General features: G+C 40.2%; 1 protein-coding gene across 1 annotated transcript; it reads left to right on the top strand.

Moving 5' to 3' along the window:
* The first annotated feature begins 32 nt into the window (after window positions 1-32).
* Window positions 33-27,944, top strand: RPRD1B (regulation of nuclear pre-mRNA domain containing 1B). The gene is made up of 7 exons (XM_063349762.1): window positions 33-330; window positions 1,798-1,927; window positions 3,019-3,152; window positions 9,898-10,010; window positions 11,835-11,961; window positions 12,977-13,152; window positions 25,375-27,944. The coding sequence occupies exons 1-7, from the start codon at window positions 180-182 to the stop codon at window positions 25,522-25,524; spliced, it is 981 nt and encodes a 326-aa protein (XP_063205832.1). The 5' UTR covers window positions 33-179; the 3' UTR covers window positions 25,525-27,944.

Below are 27,944 nucleotides of genomic sequence, written 5' to 3'. Positions count from 1 at the left end.
GCGTAGCGTTTCTGCCCTTCTCCCTCCGGCGATCCGTACGATGCTGCCCTTTGACCCGCCGCGGCGGGGTGAGAGGTCAGGCGGCCATCTTGTGGCGGTGGTGGCTTGTTGTCGGTGAGGCGGCGTCGCGCCCTCCCCCCCGCGGGCGGAGCAGGCCCGGCGCGGGCCGGCCCGCCGCCATGTCCTCCTTCTCGGAGTCGGCGCTGGAGAAGAAGCTGTCGGAGCTGAGCAACTCCCAGCAGAGCGTCCAGACCCTCTCGCTGTGGCTCATCCACCACCGCAAGCACGCAGGGCCCATCGTCTCCGTCTGGCACCGGGAGCTCCGCAAAGGTACGAGCGGCCGGTTGTGCCTCACGGCGGAGCCTCAGTAATTGGGGCCGGGCCGGGGGAGGCCCTGTCAGGCCTGAGGGGCGGGAAGGTACCGCTTAACGGCAGCCTGGGCGCTGCTCTCCTCCCGGTGTGAGCATTTGTTAAATTTCCTGCGGAATATCGCGCACGAGTACTCGGGGTGTGTGTGTGTTCCGTTCGAGGTGGTATTTGGGAAGACAGAGGGTAGAAGCGCTGGTTAAAGCAGCGAAGTATTACTTGAGAGGGGAGAGGCCCCGCGGCTTTGCTGGGCCGGGCAGCTTGGTTGTAAAACAAAGATACACCGAGCACTTTCCCTTCGGTCTGCACGAGTTCGCTGTGAAGCGCTTTGCTGCCTGTTTAGCTTTGAGATCTTGCTTTTTTAAAATTTTGGGTTTGGACTCGTGCTACTTATCCATTATAGAATTACACTAAGGGATTAGGAGATAAACAAAGTAAAGCTGGTTGTAGAGATCTATAAAAACGGTTCGGTGGTATCATCCAGAAATATTTTGTGCTTTTTTTCCTTGCAGATTAACTTAAGTTTGCCTTCCTAAGTGCTGGTAACTTCCCAAATTGCTTCCTAATGAAGGCAGGGAGGCTGTCAGTGTCGATGCCCTGTCCCCAGGGCAGCAGTGAAACCAGACAGTGTCACATTTCTCATCCTGGGCAGCCAGCAGTTTAGCCCCTTGGAGCGGATGATGCCGATGAAGCCCTAGCTGGGAGTATCTTTTGTGTGATGGCTAGAGTATATGAAATATGAATTTTTGAAAGATCTGAGTTCGGCCTGCTGTGGGAATAAGTGCTTTTGTTTTCTGTCTCGTGTGTGAGTATTTGTGGCGGTTGCACCGGGGAGACAGTGTCTCCCACCCACTTTGGCCGTAGTTAAATAGAAACCGATGGTGTCAAGATGGGAAAAGTTAGAATATATGGAAGAAATTTAATGTTGCTTTGACACTGCATTGTCTGGAAAAATATTTGAGTCTGCACAATAGCTTTCTCCTGCAATGTCATTCTGTTCTGAATTAAGCAGTTCTATACAAAGTTTTTTTCTAGAAGTTAATTAATGAAAAATAAGCTTGCTGTTACATTAATTTGCTGGTATGTTAGAACAGCTCATTTTAATCATGTGTTTAAAGTTTATTTCTTACACAGCTTTCCTCAGAGCTGATGCGTCACTGTGCGCAAAAAGTATTAAGCTCATGTTTGTTTTATAAATTAATTAGAAAAAAAAAAAGCAGCAGTAAGGAGTCCAAGGACTACTTGACTTGAAGGCCTCTGATTTGCCTTGGTAACATGGAAATATTTTGAACTTTGTTTCTAGGCTAAAAAGCTATAAGCAACTTTGAAAACCATGGTAATGATTTCAGGTGAAAGAAGTGAGAAATAAATGCAAACTCTCTCTCTTTTTTTTTTTTTCCCCCGTCTTCTCTTTTTTTTCCCCTTTCCCAGCGAAATCGAGTAGGAAACTTACTTTCCTATATTTAGCAAATGATGTCATCCAGAACAGTAAGAGGAAAGGACCTGAATTTACTAGGGAATTTGAATCTGTTCTTGTGGATGCTTTTTCTCATGTTGCCAGGTATGTTGCTATGTCATGTGTTTCTTCCACTTTTCTCTCTAGAGATTTGCGTTCTTGTTATACAAAGTTGAATTCAATTGTATTTTGTTGGGTTTTGTTGTTGGGGTTGGTTTTTTTAAGTTTTGGGGATGCTGGTATCCTCTGTCTAGTAGAGATTGGATTCTGACTACTTTGAGGCTAGGAACTGTTTATTGTTAATATTTCTTTTTGGGGAAACTTGTTTGTGTGTGAATCAGACCCTCACAGCTTTACACATTTGTCCTCTGCATGCTACATACTTTAATTGTTACCAAAAGGTCTTGTGTATCTGTTCATGGGTAGTGAAATCGAATAGTTGCATGTGTTTATTAAAGCCACATAATGGATGGCTCTTCCCCATTGTCAGAAGACTTTAAAAGAGATGATATTTTACATCACTGGATTCTCATCAGTCTTCTGTTTTGAGCACCGTTTCTTTTTGCATTGCTTGTTAACGGTTATCTGATCGTTAGTCTGCTTGCTAGAGGAAGGATTTCATACGTAAAAGGGAATAAATGGTGCAGCTACTATCCTATCAAAAATGGGCTATAATTTATTTAAGATTTTCTCTAAATAGCACAATAATTCCTATTACCTCAACTAAACAACTTTAATGTTCTGTGTGTTTAGTGGTATGCTGTTCTGGATGGCTGTCTAACTTTCAGTGCGCTATATGAGTACATTTAAGTGCCTAATGATCCAAGCAACCTGCTTTTTAATTGGGATGATATTGTCTGAAACAACTGTTTAATGTTAATACCCTGAATTGTAAACATGTCAAGTTGGGGGTATTTTATAACTCTTCTTGCAAATTCTGAATGATAGCAAGATTCTTCCTTCAAAACTTTTCCTGCCGGGAATGTGGGGCACTCTCAGGCAATCTTTGGCCCCAATAAGAGGGGAAAATTGGCTACAAATGTGTTTTGCACGGTTTGTCTCAGACAATGTGAAAAAGAGTCTCTCCAAATGTGCTAATATTAATGGATGCAGCTGCTATAGTTTGGAAGGTGCTCTCTTAAAACATAAGGAATATTTTTCAGCTGAACTGTAATTATTTTCTAATCTTTGAACAGAGAAGCAGATGAGGGCTGCAAAAAGCCCTTGGAACGATTGCTTAACATCTGGCAAGAAAGGAGTGTGTATGGCAGTGAGTTCATACAGCAACTGAAGCTTTCTATGGAAGACTCCAATAGCCCCCAAACTAAAGGTAAATGCATATTGCTTTTGTTGTGTGTTTTACTTTGTTTTTTTAGATTGGTACATGTTTCACTGAAAGGACTGTGAGGAGTTGAGCTCTGGGCTCCTGTAGTTGAGTTGTTGCCAGAGCTGGTCGTGGAGACTCTTTTGGATTGACGTGAGAGAAGTCTGATTTTCATTAAACTTGCAGTTCCAGTTTGAAAGTGTGTATGTAGCCTTGTGATTTGTGTCTGGCTTAAGGTAATTTCTGCTTCTGCTCACGCAGGCAGAATATTCCAGCGCTGCCTTTTGATGTGAAGACAAGTAAGTAGGGTGCAGGGAACTGTTGTGTCCACCTTGAGAGTAAAAATTGTCTCACTCTACATCTCTGAGAGTGGTCATTTGGATCACTATAATGGTTTATTCAATGTTGTTAGTGCTGTCATTCTCATTTTAATTTTGTTATTTTGTGTAGTTACTATATTTTTGTTATGATTTCTAATAACTGAAGGCTGGAATATATACCCAGAAGCTTGTCTGGTCTCTTTTTTTCTTATACCAGCTGATGTAATTTGGGGAAAAGGATAACTTTGTGTCATTTAATATCATTAGAACATCATGGTTGTAACATTACTACATGAGATGGGTGTGAGAAACTGAGTATAAGCTTCTTGCATTTACTGTGCTTTTATACTGCTTTGGCAGATACTGCCTCTTCTTCTGTAGCATCTGAAAATATTTAACTGGTAGTACTGTAAGGAAAAGAGAGGAGCAGTAGGATGCCTAACCTATGGAAGGTGGAGGTCATTAAAAATCCAGAATGTTGCCGTCAGGGGAATATTTGTCCACTTTGCAGCTAAAGGAAGTGTCAGTGTCTTCAAATTAGCTAAAATCACATTGCTGCTTTGACTGAATTTTACTCTGTTCCCCACAGAGGTGTGATACTTCATGAGAGAGTTGCCTTAGTCATTAGTAAAGTGCTCGTATGCCATTCTTGGGTGGTGAAAACAAGCAAGATATGTCTACTGGAGTTGGCAGTTAATACAGAATTAATATGAAGACATACACTTATGGATGTAGTTTTGTGTGCTTTAACATGCTGCTTCAGGTGAAATTACTGGATGGGTGCTTTAGCAGCTTACAACAGGGGTCTTCCAATTTATTGTAATTTAAGTATGACATTCTGAAGGTATTGCCATTTTTTCCCCAAACGCTGGGAGGCCAATTGACCTGACTGAAGGGGTTGTCTCTTCAGTATCGGGACAGAGGGAGTCTCTGCTCTGAATGCTGGGAGAGGGGAAGGGTGGAAGGTGTACAGTCTCTACATGAAATAGCTCATATTGGGGTGGTTTTTATTGTCTGGATGCAATGCATAAGACACCTGTTTGCCATGAAAGGAAAGGATTTACACACCTGAATTCCTGTTGAACTGATTAACTGAGAGTTTGAAACTCTTAATTTAAGATACCTGGGTAAGTGTTTCACAAGTGTTTAATCTAAACAAAGTGATACTGCGTGTCCAAGAAACACAGCTGTGATTTGCTGGTGGGTTGGCAACTGTTGCTCAGTGTCATCCTCCCTTTGGCTGGTTCTATCAGTCAGTCCTGCTACTGTTACCTTCTCAACTTCAAAATGTTTACACAAAATCAAACCCTTCCTAAGTGTAACAGACCTTTGTCTGTAGGAAACAGAATGAAGAAATACAAACATTTTAAGAACTGCTGTGTGCGCATCTTCACTTGGCAAGAAACTCAGCTTTTGTCTGGGTAATTGGAGATACTAAGGTAGCATCTTTTGTTTGAGGAACAGTTCAGGCCTTTTCATGAGTGTGAATATTGCTGCCTTCTTGTCAATTCATTATAAAAAAGAAATCAAGATTTTTAAATTAAGAAGAAAATAATTTGAAGAACTCAGCAGTGTTCTCCTAAGTTTTTCTCCTTGTTTTGACTGGCATGTTTTCAAATTTCCTTCTTCGTGGTAAGACCTTGTTTCACATGGGATTTCTATGAATTTCTAAGATAAATTGGTGTTGGTCCAGTTTGTGGTAGGCGACTGTTGGAGAAGGCTTTGTTGTAGTTACTCTATTCCGTTTTCAAACAGGTGAACCTAAGCAAAATGGACAATAATATATCGTGTTTTACAGATAGAACATTGATCATAAAAGTGGAAAACCATAGTACACTGCTCGTTCAAAACCATTCTGACTTCCTGGTTTTGTTCGTAGACACAGCTGAGAAGTAGCAGTGTTAGTATCTTTAGATTGGTATGAGTTTGGGCTGTTAAAACAAAATTTTGGAGCTTCTTAAGGGTATCTGGTGCTGTGATAATGAGTATTCTTTTCTTCAGCCCAAGGTATGGCAACAAGTCTATGCAGGTAGTTCTCTACAGCTTTTTCGTATTGCAGTGTCTTAAATTACTGGGATGATAGGTTCTGTTTTCTGAACAGGATGGCTCTGCTTAGGTTGCAGAGCACCACTTACCCTTAGAGTTGTGAAACTGGCCGAAATAAAGCAGAGTCCTGCATCAGTGAGAAAAGACATCTTTAAAGCTCGTTGGTGCGTGTTTCAATGGTGCAGCTTATTTTTGGTTTCATTAGTAAAAAGGCCTTGGGTAGAGGTGTAGCAGTTCAGTTGGTGGCACCTGCTAAGTTCCTGCCATGGAACAGAATTGATTGCGCAAATAATGAAGCTTTCCCTTCAGAGAGGTGGAGGGGGAAAAAGTACCAGACCTTTCTAAGCATTATATTCCCTGGTTTTGACTTCCTCAGTGGTGCAGCTTACTACCGTGTTTTAGTCTTTCAGATTCCGTAAGGCAATGTGCATATACATGGAAATGAACTGTTGAATATTGATATCTTTCTTATATTGTTTTAACTCTAAATGTTAATTTAGAGTTAAAACAATATAAGAAAGATATCAATATTGCATTTGCTTTCTCATTAATCTCACTTTTATTAGAATGTATCTTTTTACAAGCAGCAGGAAAGAGAAGAACCACCCATTTGTCTTAAAGCCTAGGAAAACTAGGTCTGTAGAGGTTTGATGTAAAATCCTTTAGGTATTATAACCTATATAGATGACATGTTTTCATTGTCTTTGTAATAAGCAGTTGAAGGAAGTCCTTGAACGTGCTCTGATGTAGGAGTATCACACTGTAACACAGAACTGAACAGCTACTCATCTGCTCTGGTTGTCTTTATATTGCAAATTCTGGCACAGAAAGTCAGACCCATATTAAAATATGGAGAAAAACAGAGAGGAGAGGAGGGCAGGCAGGGGTGCTTCCAAGAATAATTGAAATAAAGGCACCTGGAGATAGGACTAGGTATAATTTTGGAGCAGATCAGCTCCAGTTATGCTTGACCTAGGAGAGGGTACCAACAAATGTGTGTTGTAATGAGAACTTAAACAATCATGAGTAATCAGCCCCCAAAGAAACTAAGGTTTAGAACAGTTGGAAGGCAGACTGGACCACTTGGTTTCTCTTATTTTGTTCTGTGACCGTCTTCTGTTTTCTTTAAGAAAACTGTCTAGTTTTTGTTTCCTTGCACGTTTCCCTGTAGACAGAAGTTTCTGCTCATGCAACGTGTCATATAACTGTATGCTTAACTCACGGAAAAGGCACATGATGTAGCTGTGCTGAGACTGATAAACCCTCATGTGAATTAAGGACTATTTGTTTTTTAAAAATACGAACCCTTTGTGTAGTTCCCTCCAGTGAAATGCATTATCTGCATGGGGAATTCCTTACCATTTAGTGTGGCTGCTTCTTGAATGAGGAGATGAACATAACCAAGTCCTCATGAGAGAAGATAATAATTTTATATTGCCTTGAGATTAAAAAAAACCCCAACACATAAAACCACTGTTATTAATAGGAAAGTTTTAAACTCCTAGTTATCCTTTTGAATGTGAGTATACAGATTACACAGTTGGTTTCTCTTTACTGTACGTGTGAGCCTGGAGTCAAATCAAAGAAGCCCATTTACCTGTAAAACCAGTCAAGAGATGAGAACAAAAAGGTGAACACCCTAGGTGGGAAGACCTCCCGTGTTGGCCAGCTTACAGGAAAAACTCATACTTTGTCACTGGGGTCTCTGACACTATAAGCTTCCTCAAGCCACTGGAGACGGTTTGAAGACTGAAAAGTTGGTGGAGAAATACCTTTAGAAGCCTCTCTGGACACTGCAACGGCAAGATAACAGCAAGCTGGAGTTTCACTGCATAGCTGTTATGACAGCGACTGTCTGTCATTTTGGAGAAGTGAAGTGCGTTACTCTTCAAAGACTTTAGGGGTAGTTCAATTTCTGAGCTGCGAAGAAGATCCCAGTGAAGCAGGAAAGCTGACTTCATCTCTAGTAGTGGTTTCTCTTCTTTATGTCTGTGTTAAGAATGGTCTCTTGCTTTTCCTGGAAGAAGCTGTACATGTTCTACAAGGATACGTTGATTGTTTCTGAAGTTGTGTGTTACGTACCGTGGTTGAATTCTGATCAATTTTAGGTGCTCTTAATGCCTGCTTTCCTCTTCTCTTGTTGGATCTGACAGGCTTTTTCAGAAGTGTAGACTGCAATAATTAAAATATTTTGGGCTACCAGACTTTGAAAGCTAGCGAGGCAGGGTGTGTTGTATTTTATGCCTGGTTTCCTGTTCTCTTTCGGGGGTCCTTTACCACCATATGCTCTTGAGTTTGAAAATTAAGTGTGGGGGTTTTTTTTCTACTTTGCTGAAAGGGAGGTGGTGTTTCTGGAATTCTTCAGTGAGGTCATCTGCTGCCCCTCTTTATGCCAAGGAAAAAAGTGCAACGATCCACATTTATGTTATGCTACTCATGCCCAAAATGCTACTTTAAAGCTGACTGTTTTGTCTGTACTTCTTTGTCTATGGGCCACTTTGTCCTATCAGCTACAGTTCATATGCTCAGGGAGTGGCCTGTCTACAGGTACACCAGCTAGCCACTGGTGCTTAGGACTGCACATGTTCATGCACCTACCTTCTTCAGACTGTTTCCAATCAAACTCACTTGGTTTTGTTCAGACAGAAAATTCAATTCTGAATCCTCTGTGTTAGAGTAGTAAACAAGCATACTACTGTGTCTTGTGGTAGAGCAGTTGGCAACACAGCAGGAATAGCTCTTCAGCAATTAGAATCTAAATTCTCATTTTTATTTTCACTTCTGCGCACGCTATGGTCTTGCATTCTTTTATTGATTATCTTGTGTTTATCCTTTGTTGGTTAATCACTTTATGATAAGTACACACAAGTGATAAATATTGATGGCACGTTGTATTGGGCTATGTAACTGTAAATGCTCTCTTTAGCTATTTTGTCATCTGCACATCCCCTGTTCAACTCAACTTTGGTCTTTTGCAGACCTCAGTGGACAGCAGCTGTTTTTCCTGTTGGTCTGGTATCTGTCTTGCTTGGAGTCAGATTATAACTCTCTATACATCTCTGTACACTCTATACGTCACTTGTATACATATGAAACTTGGACTGTACCTTTTTTCTAGCCTAGTTAGCTTTGCTGTAACATAGATCAAAAATCATTTTGTTTAGGTTAACTGTTTTCTGTGCTTCTTTGCCTCCCATTGAGTAAATCTGTTCTCTATCAGAGATGCGTTTGGATCTACCACATGAAGGTTGTTCAGCTTTTCCTCACACAAGCAGGATGTACAGCATCTCTGACTCTCTCTCCATTAAAATAAAGTTTTTTTCAGCCATATGCCCCACCTGACAAGGCAGGTGAAATTCTGCATTTAAGGGCAGACCTTTCTGTTCACTTCCTCATTAGAGTTGTGCAGACTGATTTTGTTTTAAATCAAGTGATCTTGTATTTTCCTGTGAATGAAAGTATACATACACTCTTTCCCTTGAGCTCCATGATTATCTTGGCAAGACTTGATTCCATTGAAGAGATGTTCTCAAGACTCTGTCCAAAGCGTTCTTTCAAATTACCCTGGCTCTAATTAATTTTGGTGGCAAGACGAAGAATGATCTCTCTTCTGAGGGCTCTGTAACTGGATCAAAGGCTGCATTAAGACTTCTGACTCATTAAATAAACTGTCTCTTCCCTTTCAAGCTAAGATATGCTACGCTGAGGTTCATTTAACCAACACTGTCTTGCTGTATAAAATCCTTATTTCTGAAGTGTTATAGGTTATCTGCTCGGAGATCGGTTCATGCTGTGCCCATTGCTGTTGTTGCTGTCACATCTTGGAGTTTTAGTTTCACAGAGCTGTCCTGAAGTCTTTATTTTGATGGAAGAGTGGAAGGTTGAATAATCAGCAGTTTTTTAGTTGTTTGTGGGACCACAGTGAGCATATGCTCGGTGCAAAAAGATGACTTGAAATTCTTCTGTCCGCATGTATCCTAGCATCAATACTTCCCTTCTGTGGGTGGAAATCCTTACCTGCATATGTGGTATTAACCAGAGAATCTGAGCAGAGTTGAAGAGCTGCCATTTATTGAGAAATAGGACGTTTACTTGCCTTTCCTACTTTCAGTGTAGGAGGCATGAATATACAGTGCACACTGCTGATACGAAGACTGTGTCCTTGTACTTGGCACGTAGAGATCCATGTGTGGGCAAAATCAACCTTTTATTGCTGTTTTGCATTTGAGCGTTTGGAAAATGACCATAGTTGGACTCCAATGTTGGCATCATCCTTCTCTTTAGAGACCTTAGTCATCAGAGCATCTGGTACAATTTTTTTGAAGTAGAGATAGTTAAGGTGGGCAGATCTGGCATCCAAATGAATTGCTTATATGTGTCTTCAGTTGCAGAGGAGAAGAAGTCTTTAAAGCGAACTTTTCAGCAAATACAAGAGGAGGAAGATGATGATTACCCCGGGAGCTACTCACCCCAAGACCCCAGTGCTGGGCCGCTGCTGGTATGTGGGATGGGTTGATGGTGGGAGTTGTTCTGAAAGCCACCTCCTGTGTGGTACAGCCACAAGGTGGAGCTGCCAACAAGTGAAATGCTTTTAATGGAGAAATTCAGTTGGGGGTTGAGAAGTCCATGTGAAATGGAACAGATTCTTTATTCATATTGAAACATTGTGCTATTTCTGAGTGGTTTCAGGTAGTCTAAACCAAGGTCTGAGAAGTACTACCAGTAAAGAATCTCAAAAGACTGCTAGAAGAACAGACCATATTTTAAATTCTTTCTAAGTTCCGTGTGTAATCTCTCAAACCCAAAGCTGTAACATAGTTAAAACTTAATTAATTCTTTGTAGGACATCTTTCTCCGTGTGTATATTAAAAAGCTCAACCTTTTATAGAATCGTATGGAGCTGATTAGGAAAACCAGTTCTGAAGACTTTATTTTGAGGCTGACACATTAGTGCTGTGGAAATAGTAGGAATGAAATGGGATCGTTCTGACCATTTAAGGCTACAAAATGAACGTATGTTAAACGATTGTCTATTTGAAAAGGATAAAAAGATACACCATCCATCTGGTAGAGTGTAAACATTGAAAAACAAAAATAAATAACAGTTGTCAAGGAAATAAGTGAAACTTTTTTTGTTGTTTTTACCTCCAGATGCCTTGCAACTTAGGGTTTCTTTTGATGATAAGCATTGTGTTTGTTACTGTTGGAAATCATTAGCTGTTTGCAAAGAAGTAGTAAATATTAGGTAATGGACTTCTTTATTTTTCAAATTTAAAAATATTTATTTAAAAATTTTCAGTGTTTTTTTAGTTTTAAATCAATTGTAATGTAGTTTAAACATCATTGGTGTTGTTTACAGGGCTAGTGTTCCAGTTTCAAAAACCTCCCATTAAAACTTCAGTATTTTTTTTAAAGCAAAGAAGCGACACTTTTTTCTTCCTGGTCAGGGAGTCTGTCTTTTTCCTTTTTTTAATTTTTTTTGAGCAGGGAGGAAATAGTGTGTTGAGGGGAGGTTCTCTTAAGGCTGTCCTCATCCACATCCTTTTTAAGCTAGGATACGTTTTGCGTATATTCATTTAAACTAAGCTCAGTGCACTTCAACCAGAGATGAAGTTGAGGGGATACAATGGAGTCCAGTTTAATTGCAGATTGCAGTGTGCTTCCAAAGATCCAGCTGACCTAAGTGAGGATAGCAATGGCTTTGCAAAACTGGGACAACATGAAGTTTGCTTTAACAGGGATAGCTTTCATTGTCATTAAAGCTTATGGTAGGTAGCCAGTCACAAAATTTGAAATCTTATAACGATGGAAATCTGACACGGTTTTGTTTGGACTGATACAAGTTTGGTTTTATTTTGGGTTTGTTTTATTTTTCTTTGTCAGAATGCACCTTTGGAATAGAACAGAAGGTGCATGTAACTCCTGCTAGTCTAAGAGAAAGTGTCAGGGATGCTCAGCTAAAAGATAACAGTCCCAGTTTGATGCAACACAAAGGGCTGATCCTGTTTTTCAAACTGACGTGGTCATTTACTTTTCAGCTTTGTCTTAAGTGATCACTTCTCTTAATTGGAGTGAGTAGTTTTCCACTGTAAAGTCTTGAAAAAGATGATCCTACTGTAATTTAGCATTAAGTTCCTAAACATTTAATTTATTGTAAATTTAGTGAATGCTCCCTGTGTTAGGAAGCAACAGTTTAAAAATTACTTGAAGAAAATATGCCAAAAAATGGTTGCTTTCAAAGGTAGATGACCTCAGAGGCAGTGGCTGCACCACAGGAAACGGCATATTATCTGGTTTTGATGTTAGCTAACTTGTCTTGTAGACCGAGGATTTGATCAAAGCCCTACAAGACCTGGAAAATGCAGCATCAGGAGATGCAACAGTGCGGCAAAAAATTGCCTCCCTGCCTCAGGAAGTTCAAGATGTTTCATTACTGGAGAAAATTACAGGTATGAAACTGGAAGATGAATGAACATGGGTCCAGAGAATAACTTAGAAATCAAAGTTTTTTTTATTTAAATAATCACAAGGTACAGTGGAGCAAATGCCTGCTTTTGTGTCTTTGTTTTGTAGCTCTTGGGTAATTAATAGATAGCAATTCTGTGGAGTAAAATTGAAGGTGAAACTTAATAGCTTTTTCCATTTTTTTTGGCTTGGACCAGGGCTTTTGTGCTTGGAGAGCATCAACAGCATTTTGCAAGAATTTAAAGGAAATAGGGCCAGAGTTCTGAAATGGATGTGTTTGATTTTGAACACCGTGAGTGTTAGATGTTTTTGAGTTTTATCAGACTGTGCTGTGTATGCACCTATTCTCCTTGGTTGCTGTGGAAAAGGAAACTCACTACTCCCATTATCCCGTTAGTCTTTGTTTAAATGGACTTTTGCCATTGTGTTTAAAAAGTAATCTTAATAGAAGCATTTAAAGGTTGAACTCGTTAGACTCTTGTTCCTGGAAGTAGTTCTAATTTAGAATTCATTGTGAACTGTCACTTATTCAGTCCGTTATAATATACTCTTACAGTGTCCAACTGTGAAGACTAGTGTGCAATTCATGTGTTTACTTGTATTGGTAAGTTAGGAGTTATTCAGAGAAAAGAATTAAAAAGTGTACACCATGCTTAAGTATGAAAACGACCCAATTTGTTTAACTGAATTCTGAATTGACAGCCTAAATTTTTAGTTTAATTAACCTGTTTATAGAGGCTAACTTCATACATTTATCCCTGCGCGCATCCCATCTCTGCAAGGACAAAATGTAGTATAAAAGACCACTGTTCTTGGGTTGTTAGTCCTGCCTATTTCCTTTATATCCTCTGTGATAAGAACTCTTATTTTCCTGTCAAGCCAGAGGTGTATTTATGAAGGTGATATTACTGTGCACGTGGCTGGTGAGTTGTAGCCCTTCTGTCAAAGATGAAAGTTTTAAACTTTGTCCTCTAAACTACCTGACGCTTTTACATGTAGATAAAGAGGCAGCTGAACGTCTTTCGAAGACTGTGGACGAAGCGTGCCTGTTACTAGCAGAGTACAATGGCCGGCTGGCAGCAGAGCTGGAGGACCGGCGCCAGCTGGCGCGCATGCTGATCGAGTACACCCAGAATCAGAAGGATGTCTTGACAGAGAAAGAGAAGAAGCTAGAAGTGAGTACTGATTACACCAGCAAGCCGATTGTCTCACCAAATGCTCCCACTTGCCTCCTAATCTATGTAGTTCTCTCAAGGGGGATGATTCTAGGTGTTCTCTTTACATTTGGAGTGAAACGGGTAAGAAAGTGGTGTAAAAAGTCTGGAGAAGGCACATCTGTTCCGATGTTCAGTCTAGTGTGTTCTGGTACACTTGGTTCACGGAAGGCCCATAACTCCATAGTTAAAGACAAATCGGCTCACCTAACAAAATTTCTTCAGACTTGCACTATTTTTTATGGAATCCCCGTTTCCAAAAAATCAACTTCCCTTCGCCTTAATTAGCTTGTTGGGGGTTTTTTTATACTTGGTTGAGATTTTGTTATTCTTTTTTCTTATGGTTGGGTGCCTCTCATCTGTCTTCCCAGCCCCTACTTGATAAGGGGATGCAGTTTAAACAAGATCTTCTGGTATCCATCCTTTAACAGACACTCCTACCTACAGCTTCTGTGGTGGAGCATAAATTGGGCTGATACCGAAAGACGATGACTTGCGTTTCCTGCCATAGTTCCACTGGATGAGGAGGGCAGGACTCTCAAATGTGACTACGCTAACTGGACCCGAGCGCCAGCTGCATGTCCTAGAGCGAGTGCAGGGGCTGCGGCAGCCAACCATTTATCCAAAATGTTCTTTCTCGGAGGAAGTTCTCTCGGCACTGCACCTTGGGACTAGTGTGGAAGTTTTAATTAATGATTGTGGTTGTATGTCACTTTGCCATCTGTTAAACTGCCCCTTGGCGGCACGTTAAGGGCTTCCTCTACACTGTCGGCTGCTGGTTATTATGAACAGCTGTTGCTGGGTGGGACACGAGTTGCTGTAGAGGACAAAAATCTTCTGGAAGGAGACTGTGCTATAGCAATTGCAGGCTGTGTTTACTGTCATGACAAACCTAATCCTCTGACAGCTAGGCAGCATTGTTCTGAGGTAAATTTCATTTTGAATGTTTGCTTTGTCATGTGTGTTTATACTGGAGTTTCTCAATGTCTTGTGACTGTGAACATGTTGCTTTTCCAGAGCAAGGTTTTTTTCCAAATGAGCCGAACAAGTGCTGATGCTGCATTCAGAATTAGAGTGCATAGTTAATAATTCTGTTAGCTTGTTTAGCTTGAATTTCTTCAAGCATAGCGTCTGTCTTATGACTGGGTCATTAAAAGGCACTTTCAGATTTAGATATGAAAGATGCCATAAAAACAAATCCTGTTTGGTAGCGGATTTTTTTGCTGAATACTAGTGGAAGTCTTGGGTCAGTTCTGGTTTCCTTGCTGAAAGGAGGACACCTGTCTAGTAAAAACATATATATGTGTGTATATACACAAAACCATAAATGATAGACATATTGCCCTTTACTTTTTAAAAAAGGGCAAGAAATAGGTAGCAAAATGCTGCACAGCAATGTTTTAAAAAGCCCAGAACAATCCATAAATTTGAGTCAGTTTGAGACTGTGAAATTAAGAAATTCACAATGACAACTTTAAATTAAGATTTCTAATGCGCTAGCTGAAATGTTGTGACAATTGTGTTGTCTTTTTGTTATGGAAAATATCCTTTTGGTAAAGAACGTTACTTGAAAAAAAATTGTAACTCTGGCAGAGGCAGGAATGTAATCCTGAAAATTAAGCGGTTCACTGGCTGAGCTACTTAGTTAATAGGAATAATCCTGGTTATGGCAACAGGACAGGTTGCTTGCCCACTGTTAAGAGTAAACATGTTCTTTAATATGTTGGAAACTAAAGAATAATCTTTCTAAATCTCTGATTAGGTTAGCATCTTTGTCATTCTGCCAAAACAAGATGGCCTTAGCACTTAGCACAGGAAATGCCACTCTTTAATACTTAACGTGAAGGCACAATTCATACTCGTGTCAAATCTCAAATCTTAGCTGAGGGATGTTGCCTGATTAAAGCATCCCATTGTTCTTGAGTTGTAGAGGGTTAATAAATAGTGGAAGATGTTGGTTACGGATATGGCAGACCATATCTGCTCATCAGTTTTGTTAGAGTCTTTGATGTTCTCACAGTAGCGTTATTGATAAGCCTGGATTTTTCTTTGTAGTGCTAATAAGTATTTTAATAGAAGGATGGGAAATTCTTGTAGCAATTAAGAATGTATTAAAAACCAAAACATTTACTCAAGCAAAGACTGAAATAAGAAAATAAATTTAAGCAATCTAATTTTACATATCTTCTCGTGATATGCTTTGCTCTCTCAAGATGTCTTTGGTACTATTGACTGTAAGTTTTTTCTCTTGTGAAGTAACTTTCCTGACTCTCAGATGAGATGGCATTTTTAGATACAAGCTGGATTGTTTACTTCACTGTTCTAATCTAGCCAAGGCTCTGAGCTGGGGAAAGGGGTTTCTGGTAGTAACATGACTTAGGGCTTTATTTTAAGATATGGAAATGTCTGACTTGGAAATCACTTTGGATATTTCTTGTGTTTTATTTACTCTCAAAGCAAAGGCTTTCACTATAATAATAATGAAAGTAGCTAATCTACATCTTTTGAAAAGCAGCTTTTGCAGTCTAAAGCGCTACAGTTGTTTACTAATCCTATTAATACTATCCCTCATTGAAACACAGGAAATTCTTAAAACATATACATAAACTCCAGTGTATTTATGTCTAGTGGGCTAATGCTCAAAATACTTTGCAATGTCAAAACCCTGCAACAACAGAGCTCTTGTCATCATTTGCAGAAAAGCTGTTTAATTAAGGGACGATATGCTGAGAAAGGTGGTCTTGGACAATGAATTACACTTCAGCCTTGATAAAGAGCGGCGTGAGTAGGGATTGAAACAACGTAGTGCTAAGAAGCACTGGTAGTTTGAAGGGAGAAAGCTGGCACAGAGCCTGAAGATCATAACATATGGACAAACTCTGCTTTTTAGGGTAGCAATTGAAAAAATTGAAAGTGTAATAATTAGGATTACTTTACTGGGGTGGTGGTGGTGGAATGGTGATAATTTGATTGTAGACTAAAAGTGCTTAGAATGAAAAGGTAGAATTCATTTCATTCTGGCAATCAGCTGCAGAGCAAAATTAGCTGAACCAAAGCTGATGCTAAACAGCCTATAAGGCGGCATATATTTTTAATGGTAAATATTCCTTAGGTTAACTTACTGAAAGGTGTGGTTGAAGTCTGTTGTTCAACATCTGAACACAGAATTTCTTTTTAAAAGGTGTTTCATCTCAGTCAGAAGTTGTGGGCTTGATACTGCAGCTGCTGTATGATCTTCCATGGCCTGGACTGGATCAGAATCAGCCTCACCTTTCAGAATAGGTGTCAGGAAATAAAATCCATTTTCAGACAGGCATAGAAACAAGAACTGGTGTTTCTATGAGAATGAGATAAGGTATCTTCATGTCTCGCATGGGTACTCCCAATGAAAGTTCTCTGATTTGTGTTATTTTTGGTCATTGCTGTCTCTGTTACAATTACAGAGTACAATCAGCTGGGGAGGTTTTTTGTCCTTCAGCACCTGAGTCTGCAGAACTTCAAGGGGACGGATTGTCTTTTGAAGTCGGTGTACTCTTTGTGAATACCTGGCAGGCAAGTAGAAAAAAGTCCAGGGAATCAATTTGTGTAAAACTGAAATGTAAGGGGGAGATAGCCGGGAGAACATTTCCATGTCGGTGTACCAGGTGGCTATGAAATGAAGTCAACTAAATAGACGGGACTAGAAGAACCAAGTGCAAGTAGAGCTTGAAAAAAGCAAATTGTGTGGAAGCTTTATGGGTAACTAAAATAACTACTGACAATAGAAAATTTGGAGTAAGTCTGTGTGTGGGTATTTTAATGTAATGGGAAGAAGAGGAAAAAAATAGAGGAGAATGTGCATTCACAATTTTGTTTTGATTTGCAGTCAGTGATGCTGAGTTCTTCCCCACACCCTCCAAATATCCTCTGTACCCGTGTTTATAAAAGGTGACATAATGAACATACTGTAGTATATACAGTATGTATATGTAGTACAGTGTGTTTGCGGGGGTATGTGTGTATACATGCGAATATATCTGTGCATTTGTACGTGTGCATATATGTATGAATATAAAGAACATACTATATTTAAGATACAGTTTAGGGGAATTTTTCTGATTGTTGACTGCACCTGAAAAATTGTGACTTTGAATCCTGCTGAGAGCTGTGGGGTTTTTTAGATGTTGGTGGTTTAATAGTCATGGCTTCAAGGCACCTTTAATAAGGTGTTAAAGCTGTGCCCATGTGAATTTGCAAACCCTCTTTGATAATGCATCTCTGAAGGATGAAGTACAATCTTATTTGAGGTTTTCTGGACTGCGCGGCACTACACGCTTTCTTGAAATATGATTTAGTTCAGCGGGTTAATATGCAATTTATTGCTGTGTTGCTTCCACTGCTTAGGTTTTTGTTGCGTGTCACTGTCGGCTGCTGCTTTCCTCGTAGACAAGAATTCTTGGGTTGTGGTATATTCATTTCAGTGGTTTAGGCAGGGAGCAAGACAGGAAGTTTCAGTTTTTCTGCCAGGAAACAAAAATGTCAGTACTTCACACGCATGCGAGTAGCAGGAGATAGCGATGGAAACTAGGCAGCGAGGGAGGTCTCCTGCTCTACACCCTGGGCGGGGCAAGAAGATCCGGAACAGAAGTATCTAGGCAAAGTGTGTCACACTCAGGTCCATAAAACTGAACTGCTGATTAACACGGCAAAAAGTGACTAACTGTACATCAGTATTTCCAGCTGTGAGCCAGACGTGCCTTTGGGTGTGGGACAAGAAGGAAGGCTGCTTCATAGTGATACTATAAACTAACATTGCGGTGAATCTGGTTCTGGCTCGTGGCACAGCTGTGTTTCTTTGCACAACGTGAAGGTGTAATTTCTTCACTTTGTAGGTGCTTGTAGGCATTCATAATTATAGTAGTACTGCAAATGAAAGCATACTAAAAAGTAAAAGCAAATAAAAATCATCCAATACTAATATATTAATGTTTTTATGCATTTTACTGAAGTGAACCAGTCTGTAACTACTCTTTTGCGTAGCAATCAAAAGCATTAAAGTGCTTGAAGAGAGGTGACTACACAGCTGTTTGCTTGCACCCTAAATGTTAATTTTTGTTGTGAACATCATTTGCACCCCCGCAAAGTTTATTGTGGGGAGAATATGTTGCAAATGAAGCCAGGTTTCATTCCCATTGTACAGTGGCAGCCTGGGCCAGTTCTGAGAGAGCTTTTAAACATTGCAAAAGCAGTAGATGAGGAGGAGGCATCTCCAGCAGCTGCAGAAATGCTCTGCGGAGACCGCTGTTGCTGATTCTTCTATTGGACAACTTCAAGTTGTCCTCAGTAAAGAGGAGAGCGAAGAGACAAGTTATGGTTTCAGAGCATGAAATTGTGCCAAGAGCAGAAATACCATCTCTGGTGAAGTGTGATGAATAATACCACAAAAGAAAGAAGCCTTGTCAAATTTAAAAGAGCAAGACTGTGAACAAATTTAGGGTATGAAAATGAACTGAGGCTTTGTAAGGAAATATATCATTCAAGCTCTGATTCCTGGACTGCATCATTCAGATGTGCTGTATAAAAAACTCAGGACGGTTGGTTTAGTGCTGCTGCAAAATAAGGCTGGCTGGCTTCACCACTTGTTTTCAGTTTGCTTTTGAGGTGGGTTCTGCTGCACTGAACTTGTGAAAGGAAAGCCATTTCCCTCTCTGTTATCTGACTTCTTGCAGGGGCAAATTGACTGTGTGGCTATTAAGAACCCCTCAAGGCGTTTGCCATGCTGACTGCAGCTCTGCTCTTGAGTCCTGCCAGGTACCAGAGAACGTGCTGTCCGCTTGGCTCTAAAACACACGCTCCTGCAGTCGGGAGCTCAGGACACAGACGATGCGCTGTGCAGCTGTAGGCATTTCTGCACTCTTCTCTGCAGGTTTGTGGCTGCTTTGCCAAGAGGCTCTTTCAGCCCGGTGCTGGGCTTGCACTGGGTAGCCCTGCCATGGAGGGGAGGGCCGCTGTGCTGCCAGGCTCCTGCAGCTGCCTGGCTGCACCAGAGCAGACACAGGTCTTTTTCAGGGTGGCACGTGTGTCCTAGTCCAGCAAGTGTTCAGGCAAACTATTTCAGAGGACTTTTGGCTCTGAATCAGGCCTTAAATGTCTGTAATCTCTCACTTGCGTTGGGTTGAATTTGCATGGAAATATGCAAGTTTATGGATAATTCATGTTTTGTTTCCAGTTCTTTTCTCTCTTGATTTTTGTGTGAAGATTTCTCAGCTGCCTTCTTTTGACCAAGACTAGTTTTCTTTCTAGGACTGTAGGGTTTCTTTAAGGCAAATTCATGTCTGTTTTGCAGATACACTCCTTAAAATTTGCTTTCTGTGGGGTTTGGGTGGTTATAACTGATACGGAGAAAGCCGTTCTTCCCCACCGCCCCCCTCCCCGAGTTGAACTGTTAGTAATCCTGCGTGGTGTGCTGACCAGTGCCCTCCACCACCATGTGGGGAAGATTGATTTAAGCTTATACGGTATGAAATACAGGACAGAATACAGTTTTAAAACTGGGCTTATTCAAACCTGACGCTTGAAAGAGTGTGGAAGGAGGTGGGTTTGAAGGCAGGAGAAAAGTGCTGATGCACTTGAAACACTTTTCCTTGGAGAAGGGGAATTTTGAACTGCTTTTGAAAAGGCCAGCAGGAATAGCCTGTCAGGGGTGGAGCGAATGCTTACGTAGCGTGTAAACTGGGGATCTTCTGTATGGAGTTGTTCTGGAGCACAGAATTAAAATCAAATGGTAGGCTTTTTTAAAAGCTATCTAACATTATCTATGCTAAAAAAAGAAGTTGGGTTGTCCTCTACGTGTATATATACTGGAAATACTGACTAATAATCTTTGCTTTCTTAGATAATAAAGAAAACCTTTGGTGGAGGGCCAAAAACAACAAACAAAACACCCCCTTACTGTTCTAACTGTGATGTGCTGTGTCTGAATATTCTGTCAGGATGTAAGATGAGGGCTTACTTGTTCCGTTCACATACTCACTGAGCAGGAGCTTGACTGTCTTTGCTTTAGAAAGCCTTTCATTTTTATAACTTTCTCCCAACACCCTTCATATTGGTCATTTCTTACAAATATTCTGTCATTGGGACATTATTATTCTAATATGTTTTAATGAGTATGTTTTAAAAGCATGCCACATAGGTTAAGTGGCAAGCAGCAAAAGCTAAGGAATACCTAACAACCTGCTATATTAGTGTTGTATATTTAGAGTTTTAAATAGAGATTTTACAAGGCCATATAAATATATTACTGTCAAACCTCTCAATTTACTACGTACTCTTCTCAAATTTTTGTCGAGCCTCTGGTGCATTTTTTTTTTCCCTGACTTCTGTGGTCTTTCGCTTTCATACATCTGGCTCAAGCGACGGCATATCGAAACTGAGACTGGCTGCTCTTCCTGATCACTTTCTAAGGTCTCATTAATGCTTAACTAGGTGTTTTTCAGTAGATGCAATTGCTGTGATGACTTTCAGCATCACAGACCCAGAACAGGAATGGAAGTGTCCAGGGCAAATTCTAAGCTAAAATAAAATGAAATCCGTGCTGTGTAACTCGACAAGGTGAACCAAGCGGTGCAGCAGTCCTCAGAATGAATTCCCTGTCATGTCGATTACAGTCAGTTTTATAATGTTCAAGCAAGGCTTCTTTTGAACGAAACACTTCTGTTGGATTCGTTCAGTGGTGTTTAATTCTGGTTTTTGCGTTTGTTTCAAGGACTAAGTATCTAATTCACTTGGCTGCTGTGGATGCAGAATCCTGCATACTGAAAGGGAATGTTGATTAGCAAAAGCATTTGTGTGGCACAGCGCCAGTTCTTTCTGTATCATCCTGAAACTCCTGCTTACAGGAAAGATCTCATTATTTTGTCTAGAAAAGCAAATAGCATCCAAATACTATTAATCTTAATGAAAGCTTACTATGTGGTGAGGCAATTAGCTAGACACATGGAGTACAAACTAAGTCCTCAGAAAGCGGCGGTTTCTTTTAAGTGCACTTCATATTTTTTCAGTTTTGTAGAATGGAGGGACCTTATGCAAAAAATCTGCAAGATGCAGTTTCAAAGCGTGTCATGTAAAGGGGTTAAATGGAAAACACGGTTTTCCGTAAAACCTGCACGTTGCAGAATGGAGCCACAACTGGGTTTGTGGAAGAAGAAAAGCCCCTGAGCCTGGAAGGGGGTTATGTGTCTCTGCGTTGTCCTGAGTGGAGCTGAGGTGTGTTCCTGAATAGTACAAATGGCAAATCCAAATAAACGTGCCTTACACATCGTAAGAAGGTAACAAAATCCAGCATATATCTCCCTGGTAGGTGTTTCTTTGATGTTGCAGAGAGACTTCAGAATTCTCCGCTTCCAGGAGCAGCTGCCCAGAAGGGACTGTCTGCCTCCAGGCTGTGCCTTTGATACCCGGCCTTTAGATCGTTGCCTTGTTCTCGGTGCGGTGTGTTGCGATGCGATATGCCTGCCTGCCAGGTGCTTCGGCGCAGTCAGCACTCCCTGACCCAGCTCTGGCGTCCAGTCTCTCCAGTCCTTTACTGCTCTGCCACGAATTGGCACAACCTCTTGGTACCAGAGCAGATGGAAGGTGTTAAGCTGCAGGAGATGGATAGTCTGTGTTGTGTATCAAATCTGTCACGCAAGTATTTATCTCTTCTAGGAAATCTTGGTTCCTGGATTACTCCCTTAGAACATTGTCTCCATTCCTGAATTTAGTGACGTTTTTCTGAGTTTTTAATGGTTTGGGGGCTGTTGCTGCCTCTTTCTTTCTTTCTCTCTTTTTTTTTTTAAATTTTTTTAATTATTTTTTTTAACAGGTAGGATTTGGGCCTCGCAGCTTTAATAAAATCTTTTGTGTGGACTAGTTAATACCTGCATTAACCTACTGGTAAGGTAGAACTATTTAGAATTGAACAGATACGCTTCTCAAAGGGGACGTGGTTGGTTTTTTTCTTTGTACAAATGTCTGTTCAAATTAAGAAGGTATTTTGGTATTTCTGATAGCTCAGTACTGCAGGTATCTCTCAATGTAGAGTATCCCTAAAAACGGGGATATGTTAAGAGCAATATTTTCATAAACATTTTAAGCTGTAAGGTGTCAGTCTGGGTTGCTGCTGTCAATGTGTAGAGGAATTGCTCCTAAGTCTGTGTGTTTGCCAGAGCATAAAAACCAGAACAGAAGTATGGTTTGCGTGCAGCTTGGTGGTTCTTCGTTTGTCAGTGTGTTTTCTCAGAGCAAGGCATTGCAAAAAGTCTCACTCCCCTAAATAGTTCTATCGGAAAAGAAATATAGTTTGGATCTAATACAATTGTAATAGTCACACAAATCCTCATCAGCTAAAAACCTGTAGTGTCCAAGTCCTAATTGTCCTCTAGAAGTAGCATATCCTGGTCCTCCTCTCAGTTTTGCCCTGAAAGTGGCAGGACATTGTTCTTCCTATGGAGGTAGACATTGTGTTGTACCAGTTTTTACAAAATTCTCGTGCATGGATCTTGTCAATTGAAGCAGCATTTGAGGTGTTTTCTTGGCTGATGCTTGGAATTTTCAGCTTCTAGCCCATGTATCAGACTTGGAGGACTTGCCAGCTGCCTTGCCCTTCTTGATTTCTTTCCTATCTTTAGTAAGAATTACTACAGCAAAAAAAAATCTGCTGATACTCACTCTTGACAGAGTTTGGCATTCTTGAGAATGCAGTGCCCTTTCTTGCCTGGCTTGATATCCATCACTCCCTGACAATGTCCTGAATTATGACCTTTTTTCTTGTTTGGTTTTTTTTTTTTTTTGGTTTGTTTTTTTTTTTTTTCTTTCAAGACAGTCTGCTGTGGGGGAGAAAAAAAAAAGGCAGTTTCTGAATTCAGCCTCTTCCACCTTCTATCTGTAAGCATTTGGAATACAATAATACAATATCTATTTTTGCTGTCTATATCCCATGTGTGCAGGAGCTGGGATTCTGCTGTCTCCCTGCCTCACATTAATCGTGACCCGCCAGCCTTGAGCAGAGCACTCCGTTTACTGTCTCTCTTTCTCCGCTGTTGGCTTCCATGTTCTCTTGGAGAAGCATGCTAAGTGTCGAGATGCAGCAGTACTTCCATAGCTTTCCTCTTTATTTGCTTTTCTTCTGCATTTTTGATCTGGTTTTGTTCTCTGTCTTCATAACGTGACCTTCTTGACTCGTTTTCCTGTGTAAGTATTTCCCAAAATGGTATGACTGGGGATGTGGAGTGCGTTCTGACTCTGATTCTTTGCCTTCCATTAAAACAAAACGAATCCTTGCAATCCTAAATTAACGGGTGCACCTTTTCCTGAGTTGTTTTTTTGTTGTTGTTCTCCTCTAAGCTTATGAACAGAACACTTCAGTTTATGAAGCTGGTAGAGCTTTGTTTGAACTTGATTATTTCCTTATATATCCCATGTACATTAACAGAAGTGTTTGCTTATGACATTATGTTAACTCACTGAGCCTCATAAAAGGATTTAAGTTTGAAATAGGCTGTTAAAGTACATTCTTATTTGGTGCTGGCAGGAAATTTATGGAATATATTTACATAGCCATTCCGGGCGTAGGGGTATTCAGAGTTGTTGCAATTGACTGCTGCTGCTCTCACTATTTTAATTCAAAGTAATGAAACACAGAGAGTGTAAACTCATTGCTTGTAACCCCGCAGGAACTGCTCTGCTTTGATATTTGGAGAAGGTGAAGAGAATTTCCATCATTGAGAAGGTTAGAAAGACTGGATTAAAGTTGTAAACTCTTTAGAAAGATGCTTTGATTAAATGTGTGCCTAGTTTTATTTGATCTTCAAAGATAAACTTCTGTTCGCTGGTAAACTCTTCTCTTTGCCAAGTGATTAAGAAGTGAAAAGTAAGTTAATGTTACAACTGGCTGTACGGAAGTCTGTTCTGTGTTACAATTTTTTTGAAGCTCATTGTTTCCTGCATTCTGGAGATGCCATGAAAAATATGCCGTACGTAGTTGGGTAAAGACTGGTACATTCCAAGTGAAATGATGTCATACTGGTTTGGTTTTTTTTATTACTGAAATAGCTGTCTTCTGTGACTGTTGCATAAATGTTTAGAATCACACAACTTTAAAATTACATAAGCATCAATCTTTAATTGAGCTTCTGTATTAGATAATTTGGATATGTGTTGGTCTGCTCTTAAATGGCCTCTAAACATAATTTAACACGGTACAGTTCTTTCTTTCATTTTCAGGGTCCAAGCTCTTCCTCTGTCTTACCATTATGAAATACTAGTCACTGTTACCTGGTGCCTCTTAGACTGGGGAGATTTCTGAAGATGGGTAGATATTTCTTACTGGAGTTTCAGTGCCCAGTCCAGGGCATTGTGGAATTTGTGGCAAAAGTACTTGCAAGTTTCCTCTTCAGGGATTTTTAACTTACTGCTTTTCTCCCTTTGTAATAAAATTCTGAAAATTTTCGTGTTTATATTTTGCTTGGTTTCAATCCAGTGTGGATGTGTCTTTCTCTAGCTTACATTTAGGGATCATACACATTTGTGTTGTTTGGTAACATGCTGGGCTCGTGGTACAGCTTCTGTGGTTGCTATCACGAGTTGTCTGACAACTCATAGAGGAAACCCTTTTTCACGACCAACACTTGGTTTTGATTTAATGATTTGAAAGTGAAAATCGGATTATCTGAATATTCAAAATTGATCAAGCTTGAAAAAGCTGAGCGTTTCAGCAGCACAGTAATGCTAATACCTCTGGAGTCCCTCAGCCTGCTGCCATTGTCAGCAGAGGTGAGTCTGAGGAGTGCTCTGGCAGTGGCCCTTCCCTGGCGGGGGGTGGAAGGCAGTAGCCTGGGGAAGAATACAAGAACAGAGCAGCTGTGTAACCACACTTCCCTCAAGTACTGTACCAGACCCCAGTGGGTGCAGGTTTGGGGCATTTTACATAGCTTCTGTTAAAGTAACGCGGGGCAGAATTAGTGGGTTTGGGATGCCAAAGCTTGTGGACAGATGCTGAATTTGGGTGCAGATGACAGGGTCTGTAGTCATGTCAGCAGTTGCCCAGAGAACGAGTATGTTGCCACCTTCTCCCAGAATCCTCACCTGGAAAATACTCCTGGCTTAACTAAAAGCACCGTCAATTAACCTGTGCTTAATCTTCGTTCTCTTGTCTCTCTTCCTCAGGAATATAAACAGAAGCTTGCCCGGGTAACCCAGGTCCGCAAGGAGCTGAAATCCCACATCCAGAGCCTTCCAGATCTGTCACTGCTGCCCAATGTCACAGGAGGTCTGGCACCTCTGCCGTCTGCTGGTGACCTGTTTTCAACAGACTAGAACAAACGGTGTCCCCAGTTTCCGTTATTACCAGCAGAAGACCACTCTGGTGTTGACTGGAAATCCAGTCTTCCAAGATCAACAGTAGGAAGGAACTTGCAGACCCTGCTTTCAGCCTCTTGGCTGCTCGTGCTCACCCTCTCTCTGTCTACACTGGCTCACGTTGAGGGGAGGAAAAAGGGCGAGTTTTTGTGAGCTCTAAAGGGAGTGGGGATAGTCCATATAGCCAAACTTTTCTCATATTTTTCCATACTCTTTAGTTGCTGTTTACTTTTAGCACTTGTTATCCCCACAAAAGTCATGAGAATCATGTACATACATACCTGGAAAGTTTTCAAAGAAAGGTTGACCATATAACGTTTTTCTCTGTAAAAGCATCATATTTTTTCTGAATAAGTCTTGTCTGTCTTAGTTGGGTTTCTGAACCTCATCTCTGAGAGCAGTAGAGTGGCTCGTGGGCTTCACAGGGATGTGTGTGTGTGTATGCAGGTGCTGTACCACGGCAGCGTAAGAAGGCGGCATCTACGGAGCAATGGTACAGAGAAATATTGTTCTTAAATCTACAGTTCCTCATACTGTTGTGGGACTGACATGAAGATAGTTCCTATTTGGCATGTACATAAATTGAAACTCACCACAGGCAATAAAAATAAGCAGCTTTTCTTTGTGAATTAGAGATAGCTTCATAATTTACACTCTGCTGAGCATTGCAGAACTGGGTATTACCTAAATGACAGTGGAAGTAAATTTTGTTCTAGCTACCTTTAGATTTATACCACATTTTTCCTCTTCATTATACAAAATTAGATCGTCACAGAAGCTTTGGTTTAACGAACTGAGAGGCTGGAATGGTGTATTGCAACTGGCAATGTCCCAGTGACAGGCACTGTCTGATCTACTCTGAGGATGGTTATGTTGGAAATACTATTCCATAAATTCTCTCCACAGCTTTCGTGAAGTTATTTGATGAACAGAAGTTAAATGTGGTATAAATATTTATTTATATATATAGAAAATAGACCCATATATATGCACATATCCTGTATGCACCTGTACCATGTCCATGCATGTAGATATTAGAAGGATGTACTTAATTTTGTGTCACAGATTATTGTGAGTTGATTTTTATAATCGGGAAAAGTTTAAAAGAAAAAAAAAAAAGAAGAAGAAGGAAAAAAAAAAAAGGCAAATTTAAAATACTCTTAATTCCATTATGTTGCTAGCTAATGTTTTAGCTGCCATGGATGTAGTTACATTTCGGTTTGTGTGTTAGGTCTAACAAGCTGGACTCTGATCACTGAGAACCATTCCAATTTGGATAACAATTCTGTTTAAATTTAGCACCTCTCGCTATAAAACATTTTGAAGTTTCTGGAAACACTTGATCTGATAATACAGGTTTTGTAACACAGAGGCTGAAATTAGTTGAAGTGATGTGCTGTGTTTGTGCCTCACTATAGTCTTAAGCTGCTGTTGTCAAAGACATGAGAGAAACCTACAGAAATGCAAAGCTTGTTCTGCGTCCTCATTAATTTATTTTACAGGGTATTCAGTAGCCTATTCAGCATTCAGTTAAAACAAATAATACAGCGTTTTTTTGGTCGTTAAGTTGTTAAAAAACTCATAGCCTTTTCTTACTGACACTTCATTTTGTTCTTTTTTTAAAAAAAAACCTCCTTGCACCCTTACTGCCCAGCCAAGAAATGTGCTTTTAGTTTACAGGAAATCTTCCAGTGGCAGAACTATTCTTTCCACGAATTGGTTTGCTTGTACAGCCTTTTACGGTCCAAACATTATTTAGATAAAACACTGTACGTTCTCTCTGCTTTTGCCAAAAAATGAAAAACAAACAAACAAAAAAAACCCCACCAAACCCTGAAAACCCGAACCAAGACTCATTTCTATCCTGTCTCAGCTCATGGAGTTAGCCTGAGGCTGTTTTAACCAATAATTATTTCGACCATTGATTGAATGTGTATCCATTATGGGACAAAAAAGCTGTCAAAAAAAAGAATTATGTAGACAAATGTGTTGACATCTCACGCTGTTGCTTTGGGCAGAAATTCTGTGAGAGAGTTGTATGTCTTTTTTTTTTTTAATTGAAATGTTTTGATTTTTTTTTTCCAAATATATGTGTGTGTTTTATTTTGCTTAATTTAAATGAAGTCTTGTGGTTTTTAATTTTATTTGTTTTACTTTTTGGGCAAAGGGCGTCTGGTGAACTGGGTGACATTCTTTCGAGGTTAAACAGGTTTTCCCCCAGGTGTGTCTTTTTTTTTTTTTTTTTTTAACAAAAGGTCAAATCTGTATATGAATTGATTTAGGAATTAATTTAGACATATAGGCTGCCATTTGTGACAGCAGTATATTCTGAAATGTCTCATAGATATCTATTTTTGAATAAAGAGGGTGTCGTTGAA

The sequence above is a fragment of the Chroicocephalus ridibundus genome, chromosome 12 (genome assembly GCF_963924245.1).
Source record: "Chroicocephalus ridibundus chromosome 12, bChrRid1.1, whole genome shotgun sequence".
NCBI lineage: Eukaryota > Metazoa > Chordata > Aves > Charadriiformes > Laridae > Chroicocephalus > Chroicocephalus ridibundus.
Note: the sequence above shows the minus strand (reverse complement) of the source record. Positions and strands in the feature narration are given on the sequence as shown.